This window comes from Misgurnus anguillicaudatus, chromosome 17, assembly GCF_027580225.2.
Source record: "Misgurnus anguillicaudatus chromosome 17, ASM2758022v2, whole genome shotgun sequence".
NCBI lineage: Eukaryota > Metazoa > Chordata > Actinopteri > Cypriniformes > Cobitidae > Misgurnus > Misgurnus anguillicaudatus.
In genome coordinates this window covers 3,032,084-3,048,382 of record NC_073353.2, presented here as the reverse complement: position 1 = coordinate 3,048,382, position 16,299 = coordinate 3,032,084, and the positions used below count along the sequence as shown (strand labels likewise).

At 37.3% G+C, this 16,299-nt stretch overlaps 1 protein-coding gene across 4 annotated transcripts in view; it reads right to left on the bottom strand.

Moving 5' to 3' along the window:
• Nucleotides 1-16,299, bottom strand: part of kalrna (kalirin RhoGEF kinase a) — a 203,563-nt gene that overhangs the window by 119,282 nt on the left and 67,982 nt on the right. For all 4 annotated transcript variants that reach the window (XM_055216257.2, XM_055216259.2, XM_055216260.2 and 1 more), the window contains 4 exons: nucleotides 12,394-12,468; nucleotides 10,734-10,848; nucleotides 2,514-2,706; nucleotides 1,334-1,846 (listed from right to left, as the gene is read on the bottom strand). In XM_055216257.2, the coding sequence (XP_055072232.2) occupies nucleotides 1,334-1,846; nucleotides 2,514-2,706; nucleotides 10,734-10,848; nucleotides 12,394-12,468 (896 nt within the window). The remainder of the gene's footprint in view (nucleotides 1-1,333; nucleotides 1,847-2,513; nucleotides 2,707-10,733; nucleotides 10,849-12,393; nucleotides 12,469-16,299) is intronic.

The following is a 16,299-nucleotide window of genomic DNA, read 5'->3' as shown; positions in this document are numbered from 1 at the left end:
TGCACTAGCCGTGTGACCATAGATATGTATGATAAAGGCTAGATGTCTCGCCTGCGCTGCTGGCCAATTGAGTGGAATGTCCACATTTGGCGGCCATCTTACCACAGGCAGCTCGCTCACTCGTAGCATTGTGTTTTAATAATGCATGTACCATAACTTGCTTAATTATTTACAGATTTTCAGACGGTTTGGTTTGGTATAAACGTCAAAGATCTACCTATGACACTGCAAAAAAAAAAAAAAATGAAACATGTTAAAGCATCCAGAATTTTAGCCACGTTAAATAATGTTTGTAAGAAACCACCCATTCGAAAATCGGTAGAAAATTGAGCAAGTTATGGTCATTTAAAAGTACATGCATCATTAAAACACAATGCTACGAGTGAGCGAACTGCCTGTGGTAAGATGGCCGCCAGGTGACGACGTTAGAGACTCCGCCGTAACACATCTAGCCTTTATTATACATATCTATGCGTGTGACGCACCAGCGTGACCTTACCTATGAGATAATTATTGAAAGGTCATACGCATGACGTATGCAAAACTACTGCTCCAGTGTTTAAGTGTGGAGAAATTTGTGTTAATTTATTAGGCGTGTAAATCAGAAAGTTCATTACGATGTGATACTATATCGATTTTCTCCACCAGCTATGCAATATTTGCCGATTCATCAACCGCTTCTTCGATGCAGTTATGATTAGTTTCTATGAATTTATCAAATTATTTTTTATTATGTGCCTAGTTAAGCAGTTACATTTTTAATAACTTACAAATGCAACCAAAAAATATAACATTAACGTTTAATTAAACTCAGTTTAGTATTTTGTATCAAAATGTGCAATAATGACAATAGTGACAATCACTGAGGTAGTTAAAAATTTATTAAATTGAAAAATAAATTAATATAACACATAAAGCTGTTAAAGCATTTGATCTGTCACACAACTTCGGAACAAGTGCTGCAGTGGTATCGTCTCTTTTGAGAGAATTTTCTTAAAAAACAAAATCCACTGATCAACATGTTCAGGAGAGAGCACAGAGAATATTGCATGGACAAAATCACCTGCAGTGCTAAACACACCACATCGCATTCACATGCTGACACTAGCAGACGAAAATAAACTAAAATACGTGCTTTGGCGGAAATGCATAGATGTGCATTACCTCAAGAAATGAGGAAGTGTAAAGGTACCTCATATCGATACTATCGTGCTGCATCGTTAGAAATATAATCGATGTATTGATCCATATTGATGTGTCGTTACAGTTTATTGTTTAAAATGGTCCGCAAGCGTGCATTTCACATATGTAATGCGTGACTTTTAACACTCACCTTCTCTGCATCCTGTTCAAACAGTCTAAGCTGAAAACATTGGTCCAGCTTCATCTTCCTCAGGTGCCACATCTGGTGCAGGTGCTGTCTAGTGCTGTGTAATTTATCCAGCAGACTGGCGATCTTTGGAACCACACTCTGAAAGTCGGCACCTCCAGAGATACAGTTCCTCCCTGAGAAACCATCACTGGAACGGATGCACTGCAAGAGTCTCTGACCTTCATGGTCCAGCTCTTCCACGGGAGCCTTCATAACCTTCTTCTTCAGCTGAGTGTGCTCATCGATGAGCCTCCTTGAGCCCTCCACGTCCACTGGGAACTCCTTCTTGGCCAAAGTCTCCTGCAGATCTTCCAGACGTGAGAGGAGGTGAACAGCGCTGGCCAGAAACTCCTCAAGAGCCACTCGGAGCTCAATCCATTCATCGTGGTTATACTCCAGAGAGCCTTCAAAGTCTTCCGTTAACTGAGATGGGTCCACGAGTTTGGCCAAACCCTCTACAGACACCATGCTAGTCTGTCAGTGAGAGGAAGAAAACAGATGTGAGTCAACTTAATGATTGTTTGATGATGTGAGCCATGGACGAATGAAGTGCGGCTGAACACACAGCCCCTCTTTAATACTCACACACTACAGACCGTAATGAAGAGCAATACCAAGTTTGGTAACAATTATGGCACGCAGAAAATACTGCTTGTACAAGAACATAAAATCTTTGCACTGTGCAGCCATTAAATTGCTTTATTACACGGCTCATTGGAATACTTGATTCTGATTGGCCAGTCGCGACATTTGCAGGTTTGTTATTCACAGATAACAACCGCTCAAAACTAATGGCACTAATCATTTTGTCAGGTGCAGTTTAATATTACACAAAAATGAAATATAAATATGTCTTTTAATAACATATATGAGGTTATATTTACAAACGATTAAACCAAAATCTTGTCTTATCTTACAACCTTGCTGCATTTGTTAAATATTAGCTAATAAAATATTTCAAGTCAATATTTAATGTTCCTTACGTTACTTGTGAGGTAAATAGCCGTGTAATAAGCGGGATAATGTACAGGCTTGGTGTCAGGTGCTTATTTCTGCGATAACAACCAGCTGCCTATACATTACTCCTTAATTGATCATTTAAATTAGATGATTATTTATGGCGCAGCCATAAAATGTATACCTCAAAGGTGAACTTGGCACTGCCAAAGTTGGTCTTCTGTTTTTGCCAGAAGTTGTCTGGTTTGATGATGAGAGCGACGCAGATCTCAACTGGAAAAGCTTCTTGTAGGGTCTTCAATAACGGCTTAATCAGATCCCACTTCGAGCCACGCATATCAATGATCACAGTGAAACCCCTCTTACACACATCCTCACTGACAGAAAGAGAAAAGAGGCAGATTTCAATAAACATTCACAAATGAATACAGAAGAAGATATTAGCAAACTGCAACATAACTATTATATAATATGACTGTGCCAAATAATTCATATACACAGAGCAGGTGATATTTTGATGTATAGAAGGTTCAGTAGTAACAACTTGTCTTTCAAATGCCTTTCATGGATCACACATAACTTTCGGTAAACTTCCACCCATAATCAATAACAACAGAGTCCTTTAAGAGTAGCATATTTCTGATAACAAGTAGATTACATTAGTTCAAATCATAGCTAGAGTGTATCTAAAACTAAACTGAGATACGTTACAGTGTTAAAAAGTGTAACTACTATATAATGTATACAATCTTAACTACACATCGGCTTCCAAACCTCCCTTCACAGAGCGGTGATAAATGATCTCCCCTCATCTTTAGAAAACCAAAACATGTTTTATTTTCGACGAGGTATTTTTTCCAGATTTCAGTTTAGCCACTAGCCAGATCATTCAACAAACAAGTTTATGGAAGTTTAAGGTGGGGTGCATGATCTCTGAAAGCCAATGTTGATATTTGAAATCACCTAAACAAACACGCCCCTACCCCAATAGAATCTGGACCTTCTTTTGATAGACCTGCCCCACACATACGCAACCCCGGCAAGGATGTCGTTTAGTAGACTGCTGGTTTACACTTTTGGGAGTAATTTGCCTCGTTGCAGTAAAACTCTCCCTCTCATTATGAGAGGTAGAAGGGGAGCGGATTTTTCAGGTTTTATTTTGTGCCACCATACTTGGTCGTATAACTACTCGTTTTAAATAGGGAAAACATTGATGTGTTTGGTCATTTCTAACTTCATCTCCATTTGGTCCCATTGAATGAACTGGGCTAAGCTAAGTGCTACCAAAGTGTCGCCGCGTGCCACATTGCTTGATAGAGGTATGTATCGACTCTTCTTAGTTAAGGTAATAACATAGTTTAATATGACAAAAAGATGGAGTATCGCTTTAAATTTTATTAGTGTTCAAACTGTTGCAAACATGTTTTATTCTCAACACTTCAAGTTTGTACTGTTGGTTGCGTTTGAAACATTTGATAAAACTGAAATTTAAAATGAAAATGTAATTTCATTATTTTTTACAAAGATAAATGACAAAATTTGTTTGCAGTTACATATTAACAAGGTCATAGTCATGTATATTTAATAAAAACAAGTGTAACACAAAAATCAATCTTGCTTTGTTCTGTTATACCTTTGTCCCTGCAGGTGAGGTCGAAAGTAACAATTCACTACTTATGTTTAAAGTGAAATTATACTGAAGTTGTTTTATATATATTTTTTAAATCCAACCTGGTATTGATAGACAACACTTGAGTTATTGACCTGGGCTGGGTTTCCCGATAACGATTAGACTTAGCACTTAAGAAAACTTTCTACGAGCAACTTTACGAACATTCGTTGTTCATTTACGTGCGTTTCCCAAAGATGCACGTTAAACAATCGCTCGCAGCTGGGTTTTAAGTGCTACTTACGAGTCGCTATCCGTTTGTCAAGTGCTGAAATCTCATCAATAGAATGACTCGAAATTGTAGCAGAAACTTGTTTAGGCTAATGATCTTCAGCCGATGTGCACTAATATTTTTAATATTATTATTCATGACTTTTTAAATGTTTTAATAATTTGTGCATAATGAAATATTATTTTCCGTATTTAGTTAGGAGTCGTCCCACTTCGAAATGCCCTTTGCATTTAATATTTTAGTTTAGATTATTATTATTATTATTTGTTTTTATTATCTATGTTTATTTATTATTATGGATTATTGCATTGTACTGTAAATATTTATTTGGTTTCTTTAATTAGATGCCATTTCCCTTCAAAACACTTTTTAAATAATTTATAGCATCAATCGGTAGGAACAATTTATCAATTTGCTACCAACTTTTACCAAAATATAAAAAAACGTTTACCAACTTGTACCAAATAAGTTTTCCTTCTTGATTAATTTATGTTTAGTCATTTAAATTTGATTTCTCATTAGAATTTTAAATATATTATATATTTAATAATAAATAAACAAAAGAAGAACCCAATAGATAAATATACATTTAAAACATTACATTATCGTCATTGCAGGAGTGCAATTTGCTGGTTGTCCTGCAGGTGACCTTGTAACTCTTGTCTTACGATGAACTTATGAATGAACAATTACTCCAGAGCACTTGTAGATCTACGATGATTTTCAAGTGCTACTTAAGTTACGAAGCTTTTGGGAAACGGCCCGTAATTCTAAGATGATTCGTACGATCGTTTTTACGATCTTCTTAGCCTTACGATGTTTTTGGGAAACCCGGCCCAGAGCAAAAGGTCCTGGCTTAATCTAAACCCTGTGAAAAGTACCTATACCAGTCAAAATAGAAGTGATTTTATTTCACTTGTTACTTGTAGTCTTGGTTCTGCTTCTCGTACAGCATGACAACGTCTGAAGCATTTCTTCTCATCAGGTTAAGAAAGAGGAAAAAAGAGCCCAGCTTTAACTACTGTATGTGTTCATTCTTTTGAAGTAGCACACAGAGATTGAGGGATAAAAAGAATTGCTGGAAGCCAGTGTTTCAATAAGAGCAAAATTAATAACACCCAGATCTCAGTACGCCTTAAAGCAAGAAGAAAGTGAACATCACAGAAAGTCTCTGTGATTAAAAACTACATAATGGCGCATATAAGCCTCTCATTTCCTGCCATTCTGAGGTCTGAGTTGGAAATGACTCAAAAGCAACAGCAGTAAAATCTAACAGATTACTCTTGTGATTGAACCAGCTACTGCCAAACTCACGCTGTCAATGCTGAGTTATTTAACAGCAACTTAAAATGATTCATGACAATAACACAACTTTCATGTTCTTGGCAACTCAACGACAACAAAGAATGAATGATGTTCAACATGTGATTCTTTATTATAACTTCAGGCTAAAGTTTATTTGAATGTTTAAGGTAAAGCATATAAATGACATGACATGCTCTGATTGGTCACCATTTCTTCTTCTTTTTTTCATTTATTCTGTGTTTGTCCTTGTTCATTTTAACTAGTCCGACAAAAAAGACTGATGTGAAATTATACATAGGCTATGTGATTTTTTTTAAATTAGAAATGTATACATAATCTAACAGTTGAATAAATAAGCTTTCCATTGATGTATGGTTTGTTAGAATATGACACTATCTGGCCGAGATACAACCAGCTTTGGGAATGTTAGTTTAAAAAAGTAATTAGTTATAGTTACTTCTCACAAAAAGTAACTGTGTTAGTAATTGCGTTACATCATTATAAAAGTAACTAATTACCAGGAAAAGTAACTATTGTGTTACTTAAAAAAGATTAAATATTTCAAATAACTTGGATGCCCCCCAATATTAAATATTTAATTATTGTCAGTAACGGCGTTATAACTGGGGAAACAGTCATTTGTTTTATTGCTCAAGGCCGTTAGTACTGCAGTTTATTTATAACGCGTTATTTCAGTCACTGGATACAACTATTTTAAAATCTGGAATCTGAGGAATATCTTCATGGAACATGATCTTTACTTATCCTCATGATTTTTGGCATAAAAAAATGACAACTTTGATCCATACAATGTACTGTTGGCTATTGCTACAAATATACCCGTGTTAGTTTTGACTGATGTTGTGGTCCAAGGTCACATATATCTTAAAGCTGTTGCGTGTCACCAGCACAGTATCATTGGCCCGTGCAGAGAACAGAGGAACATGAATCATAGCCTGAAGGGGGGTTAAGACTCATTGATTTTCCTCCAAATCAGCAGCCTGTACGGCTTTACTCCGTTCTCACACCGATGATGCAAGATCTGCTGCCGAGTGGAAATCACACAGGGTCGGTCTGCGTGCTTAGTGGATGTTTAGATATCCATAATGGATGTGGATAACTTCTTGTTCTTGCTAATGAGGATATCTCTTGGCTGATGGAATGGAAAAGCCCAGAGCTAAGAGGAAAAACCCTTTTAAATATAGCTCTCAAACGGTCGGGGAGATTATTTCTAGATGCACATGCATGTGACAGAGACTACTTTCATTAACCACATGACGTCATGCAATGGGGTTTGCTAATATGTTTCATCTTATCATTTCACAAGCTGGTTTGTGTTAGAAAGCTGCTGATCATGAGGCCTGTGGGCACAGCGACACATCAAAACATTGTTTGAATGATGATAAATCACAGCCTGTGGAAAAGCGTCTTTATCCCTGTTCTCTCTCTCTCTCTTGCTCAGTTTTGTTCGTTCTTTTTGTCAATTAGGTATTAAGTTCCTCTTTATTCAGTGTTTAGATCACACGCTTTGAATATTTGTTGAATATCTCCAAGCCAGTGAGCTCAATGTGAATTTATAACATCTAGTCAAAAGCACAAACACCTTCAATGAGATCTTATTCAATGACACAGGCTTCTGTAGAAGTAAAAAAAGCACAATTTCAGCTTTTTATATATATGTTATACTGCAGGAATACCCACTTAGGAGCATGACGAATCAGAAATTGGTCATTGTTACATGGAAATTTCCATTTCCAATAAGGAGCAACCACCAGGGACAACCAGCATTTTGAATTATATAGACCCATAAAAATGTAATTACATGTAAGGTATATTTAATATTTTATTTGTTTATCCTAGACAGCAATGAAATTAAAATGAGACCAATTGGAAACTTTTGCATAATTTCTCAAGAGAGAACGATGCAGAAATAGGAAAAGAAATGTTAGTGACCTCTGCAGTAAATCCATCCCAGTGAGTAGTGAACACACACACGGAGCAGTGGGCAGCCTGGGCAATAAGGGTAAGGTGTCTTGCTCAAGGGCACCACAGTTGCAACCCACCAGCCACCAGACTCAAACCGACAAACCTCGGGTTACAAGCCCAACTCTCTAACCACTAGGCTACAGCTGCTACTTTGTAGTTCACCTCAATGTGAAAATAGCCCATATTTTACTCATCCTTAAGCCAAGCTTGGTGTAGATGACTTTCTTTTTAGAAAACATAGTAGGAGTTATATTAAATAATATCCTGTCTCTTTTCAGCATTATAATGGCATTGGATAGTGCCCCACAGGGTTTCCCGCAGAAAATGTGTTAGTTAAAGGCGTTCTAAGCGAATCTGTGTGTTGATTTTTGAAATGTGTTTTCAAACAAACTGAGCGTATACTCCTCCCCCTCCCTTCCGTGCTTTCATGAACGCGCCCAAACCCCACCCTCAAATCCTTCTTGGCGTTTATTGCTTAGAATACTTTGTTATGGTTTCTGGTGTAGGTTTGGCCAGTTTGATATTATTGCAGTTTGTGGAGGCTGGGCTGTTTACATAAATCGCGTTTTTTTACAGTTTGATCAGCGGACAGGAAGCAAGCAGATAGTGAGGAGATGTTTGCTGTATGTAACAAAAAATGTTTTATGGTCTAAAATGCGTGTATTCGGGGTTCAGGGCCGAGGTCGTGGCAATCAAATGGGCGGGGCGTATGCGTCATGATGAAAATTAAAATATTTTTATTTAAAACACTCAAATAAAACTTAATTTTGAAGAAACTATGACAAAAAATGAACACATACTAGATTATTAATGAATTTAATTGTTTTTACCTCTAACGGGAATAGCTGCGTGATGAAGTGAAACTAAAGGGTTAATAAACACAAACTAAAGCAGATGTTGTAGAACGTCTTGCGAACGATGATTAATAGCGCAAAAATTGTAAAAACTTATTATTTCCCACTATTAATTACATTATCTTAAAGGAGTGTAACTACTGTAGCATGTAAATAATGCACATAAATAATGTGAGCAAGGGCGCTCAACAATTATATCTAATCAACAGGCATGTGCAACCTAGCTAGCAGGTTGCTCAAACAACAAAATCACCAGCTAACTTACTGTAAAATTGCAAGAACTATAGACTAATACAATAACAGGCTTAAATAAACGCAAAACATAAGTCCACTTACAGTTCTCACGGACACGTGTTTTATCAACTGGCTGGCTAATGACGGACCACGTCTTATCTCATTTCGGCTGTGTGGTGCGCATGCACGGTCGCGTTGTGAAGCGCGTCTGCACTATTCTCCGTGATGTTTTATTAACTGGCTAGTTATCCTCCAGACAGTGACAGTCCGGACCACGTCTTTCTCATTTCAGCCGTGTGGCGTGCGTCCCCGCTCGCGTTGTGATGCGCGTACACGCTATTCTCTGAGATGCACTTGACAGCCTTTTGTGCAGCGATTTTGTTGTTGTGGGTTTTTTTGTTTTTTTGGACAACCTAGTTAAGGTGGTAGGGTTTCCAAGCTTACTGCTAACTGAAATGTGCTGTGGGAAACCCTGCCCCAGTTTTAAATCTCCAAATAGTGCATCCATACTTTTTGTAAGAAAGCGGATATATTTCAAACTGTATAAACTATAGCTGTACACGTGTTCATGACAGAGTGGAGGTCTGGTGGAAGGCTGACCTCTGACCCCACATTAAAAAAAACATTGCTTTACTTCATAAGTCATTTATTAACTGTAGTGTATTCATTTTCATTTTGGGTGAACCATTTCTTTAACAATGTCACAAGCTCAGACTTTTCAGGTCTGCAATCAAAAGTCTGAGATTAGAGAATGAGTATTGAGCAAGAATATTAAGATATTAATTTAACTAATCTAAAGTGTTCCTGTAGCTCAGTGGTAGAGCATTGTGTTAGCAAAGTAAAAGGTCATAGGTTTGATTCCAGCGAACATACTGATAAAATGTATAGCTTGTATAATATTGCACTGTACGAGTCGCTTTGGATAAAAGTATCTGCCAAATGTGTTAATGTAATATTTAATCTAATTTAATAAGCGTTCATATCAAACTTATTACAAACCAGACTATCTTAGCTCTACATTAATTTTATCGCTCTATACTTACAGATGTACTTTCATGTATCTCAACAATTTTCCCATTTGCATCTAGGAACAAGGTAAGAGATGCATGAACGTAGCAAACTTTGGATGCAATCATAAAAACCCACATAATTGCAGTATTCACTTAAAGTCTTACGGTAAGTAAGCACAAGAAATGTGGTTTCAGCTTAAATATATATTTTTAAATTATATTTTTCCATTAATTCATCCATAATCCTAAAACAGCATGCATAATTATTACACAAGACACGGAAAATGCTGCTAAAGAATTTTACTCCACAGGTCAGCAAGAAACAGGTAATGAAAAGGTAAAGTTGGACTTCATTTAATCATTATATTATTGTTTCATCATCACCTGTCCTCATTTGTTTCATTATTGTCTTCACCTGTTCCCTGTAATTATCCCTGTGTATTTAAGCCCTGTGTTCTCCCTTTGTTTTCGTCGGATCTCGTCAATATATATTCCAAATTAAGTTCTGTGTCCTGTATTAAACCTGTTTATTTATATTATTAAAGTTACTTCATCGTCTCCTCCCCCCGTGAATCGTGACATGTACAGCCAACCATTATGCAAATGTATATTGTCACTGTGCGCATAACTGCTTGTTCTTCATCTTTTTTTGCAAGAAGCCTGAAGAGAAGTTTTTGGGAGTGTATTACACGGTGATCCTTTAATAAGATAAACAGTGCAGACTAATAATAAACTTTGATGTATGATTCCTCTTGAAGTACTACTGGGATTCATTGGCCTTCAAAACATTGGAGGGACAGCACAGGAAGTTGTTTTACACAAGAAAAATACACGTAAGCATCCATAAATCTCATGTCTGGACTGTGATAGTAAATGTATGAGTATAGTAAATTAGTAATGCACCTGTAAACAAAGCAGCCATGTGTGCTTATAAACAGCGCTTTGGCAGGCATTATTCAGAAAAGATACAGCATTGCCAATGAGAGTTTTCCTGAAATCTCTTCAGAGGCACAATCATATAACAGCAAATGTCCGATTGCGTGTTAGGGAACAAAAACATCCGGTTCTGATTTATGGCCGGTTGATCGGTGCATAGTATTAATATAAAGCTCACCTTGGCACAGTGGACAGGTACGTGACAAGCCGTCTCAGATCCTCCTGTTTTATTCGATCATGGTTACTTCGTGCGGGAAAGGTCAAGATGGGACCACCTCTTTTATCGCGACCTCCTGTAAACAGTTCAGAGAACATGAGGTCTCATAGATGTGTAAGCTCAAAATAAATAGACAAATTGTTTCTCGCAAATCTTAGTATGCGGCCTAAGACAACATTTCTCTGCATCATAAAGTCTTATGCTTTGTATACTGTACATACAATGTAACGTCATTCTTGGCCTGAATGAGTTTTAAAAGGTGATATAATAATGTTTGTTATGGCAAGCGTGGTGTTTTGAAACATTCATGCTTAGGACTAGCCTAGAAATCTAGACGCACCCTAGCGGCCGCAAAATATATTTGCTGCCAGGGTTTAGTCTAGGCACTCACAATACACTTAACAGCTCCAAAAACCAAAATTTGGTCAGGCCAATCACATCGTGTGTAGCGTCTGTGGGGCGGGCTTAACATGATGACGACAGAGCTGCCTGCGACGGTTCCTACTTGAAAACAAAGAATGGCTGCTGCTGCTGGCGAACAGCTTTCTTTTGAAGCGGCTTTGGCCGCGACTCTGGAGGACTTAGACTTATGTTTTTCTTTGAGTGAAGAGCAAATAACCCTACTGAAGTCATTTTTAAGCAAGAAAGATGTGTTTGGAGTTTTGCCGACTGGTTACGGTAAAAGTTTGATATACCAATTAGCTCCACTGGTGGGGAAACGCAGGGGACTCATACGTCACCTTCTTCGTTGCTCTGATTGGTCATAGCGCTATCCTATTGCGTACAGAGGCATTTTGAGGGACAACCTTATATCCCGCCCCTTGCATTGAGCCGTTTGTGTGAAGAGTTGCCAGACCTTACATCTTGATGTAGGTCTGGCTAACCAGGCTAGCTTAGGACATGAATGATGCACAAATCATGCTGCTATCACTTATCTAAAAGTTTAGACTTACAAAAAATCACACAGACTTAAATTTACAAGAAAAGTATTGAATAGAGGACAGAATTTGCATACATTCATGAGAAACTTCTATTGCAAGTGAAAATGCAGAAACGGATATGCATGCATATGCAAACAATTGTAAAGCATCACTAAAAACGCTGCAATTTTGGTATAGTTTAAAACATTTGATTTATATGAACATCTGATTTTTAGTTTTTCCAAAATGGTATTTGTGGGACACCCGCTGGTGATGACCTGGCTGAGACCATCCCGGAGAAACAAAAAACAACTCCATGCAACACTGACCACATTTCCTAATGGGATTTTATATGTGGGTGTATCTTTACCAAAATAATCACCATATATTTTATCATATAGTCAGGCTTGGTCCAACTAATGAACAACTAGAAATTAACTAGAACCATGTTTCAAAAACCACTTTAATGATCTTACACTTTAATACCAGGCCAAGCACTGAAACAAACACTGATCATCTGGAATGTTTTATGTTTCAAAACAAACCTTAAACTGGTTTTGGCTGAATTTCATTCCAGATCTGGCAGCAACATTGCTTTTCCTTCAATTGGTTTTGCATTAAGGGTTAAAGTGTGAATGATCTACATTGAGTCTTGCTCCACTTGTCAAACACTTAAAGCATCTCAGAGGTCTCACACTCACCTGATACAAAAGCTATTTTCTCCCTCAGCACAGGAAGGACATCCGACGCTTTAATGCCTTCACTTCTGAAAGACCCTGAGAAAAGAAAATGGAGAAAAAGAGAGAGTAATGCTTTTATCTGTAACCTCATTATTACACATTGCATTTCCACAATTTACTCAATCTGATCCATAAACAGGAAACTCGCATTATATGGAATATTACAGGAAGTACATTGTACAAGCTTAATCTTGACTCATCATATTCAGTAGTAAGCACTAAATATGAGAAACAGACACTCAAAAATAATGGACATAATCCATTAATGCTGTGAAGAAATCTCTCAGAAAGAAGGATCTCCACTGGTCTACAAATAAGATGTGATACAACTTGTAAACAATAAAACCATCATCTGTATCTACACATCTTATTTCCAGAGAGAGAGAGTGAGGGAGATGAGAAAGGAGGTATAAACACTCTTCTATAGGATTAAACATCTAACAGTGCTGACTGCTGCGCTCCTCCCAAGGTCCCCATCAGGATGAAAAACTACATTAAAGAGATTCAGTGAGGATCGTGATGATGGAAGAGCTGCTTTAGGAAGATGAGTGATTATGCATCACATCAGTCTAAAGCAGATGATTACAATCATCTAACAGCGATGAAAATAGCTGTAACAGTGACTGAAAGCCTGAACGACAGCAGTGTTCTGAAATGCAGCAGTGCCAGACATGTTCAGAAATCCTGTAGCTTACTTCGTAAAGACACAAAGGTCATGGGTTTGATTTCATGGACCACACATATTGATGAAACGTATCGCTTAAATGCACAGTAAGTCGCTTTGGATAACAGCATCTAAACAAAGAAGAGTTAAATGGGAATTGGTAGCACTTTACTTTACAATCCTGTTCTGCATGTACATACTTCGTACTTACTAGGAACGGGCCCTGAACCTAACCCTAAACCATATAGAAGTATACTGCAATGCCTCACAAGCTAAGTGTATGTTCACAACAGAATAGTAGTTTAGTACTAGTTTATAAGTACTGTACTTACTGTATACTAAGGAGTAAAATGTTACAATGTTGTCACTGTTGCACGTTTTTGGTAAATACAGTATACACTATGAAGATGATAAGCCAAGACATTGTGTTGACAGATATATTGTAAGTAAGGGATAATGTATAGGCTGCTGGGAGTTATCGCAGGAATAAGCCCCAATAGTGTGATCAGGACCCAGCGCGAAGCAGAGTGGACAAGTTAAGACAAGATGTTCAAATGTCATGAACACACTCAGGGTTCCCACACCTTAGCTAACTTCAAATTCAAGGACCTTTCAAGGACCTTCCAGGTCCAATACCCTCAAATTCAAGGACTAAATGTAGGGACACATTTCAATTGAGAGCAAGGTTACATTGTGTTACCTTTTAAGATACATTGTTACAGTTCTCTTTCGAGGGAACTTGCACTGCGTCACTGCGGTGACACTTCGGGGACACCTACAGTGAAAAGTGCATCTGAATGTGTATATCAAATTCAAAACGTTTTCATGTGTCAAACACAACTATGCAAAAAAGCATTTTGGTACGAATCAACATTCGCATACAAAAGATATAAGCATTTAAAGCGAACAGTTTAGCACGTATGCTTAAAAAGTCTAGAATTTTAATGATATGAAGAGTTTCGTTGCAAAACGAGATAACCACCGTTTTTTTAATTGTTCAGAAATCTCGTTTTTTTGGTTGAGCATTCCAATTAATTTCAATGCAACTGTAGTTGGTTTGTTTTGATTTAAACCTTCATAACTTAAAAAATACAGCTAAGTGGCACCCTAAAACAAAATAATAACATGATAACATAATAATAAACATGTTTTGACAAAAATGTTAAAAAATGGATTTATCTCGTTTTGCAACGAAACTCTTCATATTCTCCTACACTACACAGGGAATAATATGGATTTTTTTCCAAAAACTTCTTGCATAAAATAGATTCAAGCACTTTCAATGACCTGTATCTATGTTTTCAAAAACTTCCCAGGGCCTTGAATTTTTTCCCCAGATTCACAAACTTTCAAGAATTTCAAATTTGTTTTGAGTGGTTGTTGTGAATCTGTGAATAACAAACTTGCAAATGTCGTGACTGTCCAATCAGAATCAAGCATTTCAATGAGCCGTGTAATAAAAGACGAATTCATGAATAAAGAGAAACACAAGAGGCAGGAATGAACTGAAAGAGATGAGGTGCAGTAACAGGGATTGGATTACAGTAAGACTAAAGTTTAGACAGATCTGATCTGTTGCCCGATTATTATGAGAGACTCTATCACATCAAAGAGTGTCCTGTCTGAGTTCACTTTAAAAACCTGCATTAGTGCTTAACCTGTCTGTACTCCATAAGAGGGGCTGGAGAATTTATGAAGGGCAGAGGGGATGTGCACTTCACTACAACCCATCACTCTCTCTTTCTCTCCCTCTCTCTCTCTCTCTCTCTCTCTCTCTCTCTCTCTCTCTCTCTCTCTCTCTCTCTCTCTCTCTCTCTTTCTCTCTCGGTATCCAGACAATTCGCAATTTTCACTAGCTGTGTTATAGGAGCATTTTAATAACACCAGTAATCTTTGTTGCAACTAAGCTTTTTCCAGCTTTCTCATTCACAACTTTCCCTTATTTCCATTTACAGTGTTCAGCTCTCAGTGTCAAACTTATAAAGTATAGTTTATTCATTTTATTTGACTTAAATCTGTCATTTCTGCACCACTAACATCACTAATTCATAAAATATGCAACATGCATTAAACTCTTCATAAACACACACAAGTAGCACCCCCACCTAAAAAACAAACAAACATGAAACATTAAGGCGGCAAACAAGAACAACAAAGCACAAATAGCTTACAGTACTGTGTGTTTAGAAGCCAGATTAGATGATTTGTATCTCTGTAGGAAGACAAGCAACATGCAGGTGAAGGTAATAACCAAAACAGTCTGAAATGAAGATAAATCCCATTCAAACGGATCTCCATATCGGCTCAGTAAATCAAACCAATGAAGATACACTGTGTCCCTGTGCTGTACTTGATGCCTAAAATATGCCTGTTAGGATCAATATACATCTTTACGTTAGGTCACTAAAAGCAGGGTTTCGTGTAGGCATTAATCTTTAAATCGTCATCAACCAAAAGAGAGTCTCTAAGATTCATAACTGTCTGTGCGCAAAGTGAAAAACTGGCCAGTGACATGGCCAGGAGTTTTTGTGATGGCTTGATTACCCCCAAAATAAATCAGAAACACTTAAGCTCAGGTTTAAAGCACACAATTACACACAACACAGAAATACAACCTATTTTACAAAAGTGACTAATTTGTATGAATTTGTACAATCTCATTCAAACATAGTACAATCTGCTTGCAATCCCTGTGATGTTTATTTTAGGGAGGGATTTCAGACATGCTTTTTTCACATAGTCATACGTTTTTGTACAATTCACAGAATAACACATTTCTACGAATTGGTCACTACATAATATAGCTACGCTTTCACATAAGATCAGCTTGGACAAACACTCTTTGGATTAAGAGCTTCAACATAAAGCAACTCTTGCTGCCAATGAAATAACACGCACACAAAGAAATGAACACACACTGTGTCACATACTGTACATGTCAACACATCATCTCACATTTAACCTTCACTCTTTTAAAAGAAACAATGGTTACTTTTTCTGTGACAGTTTTCACACAAAAGCTTGATGACATTCCTGTAACCCCACATGGAAATGCACTGAGAAATCTATAAAGTGTTGATGGAGAATTCACATCACGCTGCTAATTAGCAGGGAAAAGAGGAATCAATGTACCACCAGGATCACCGCTATGACCCGCTGCCACCAAACCTATTTATAATGCCCTGGAAAAATCCAAAACACAT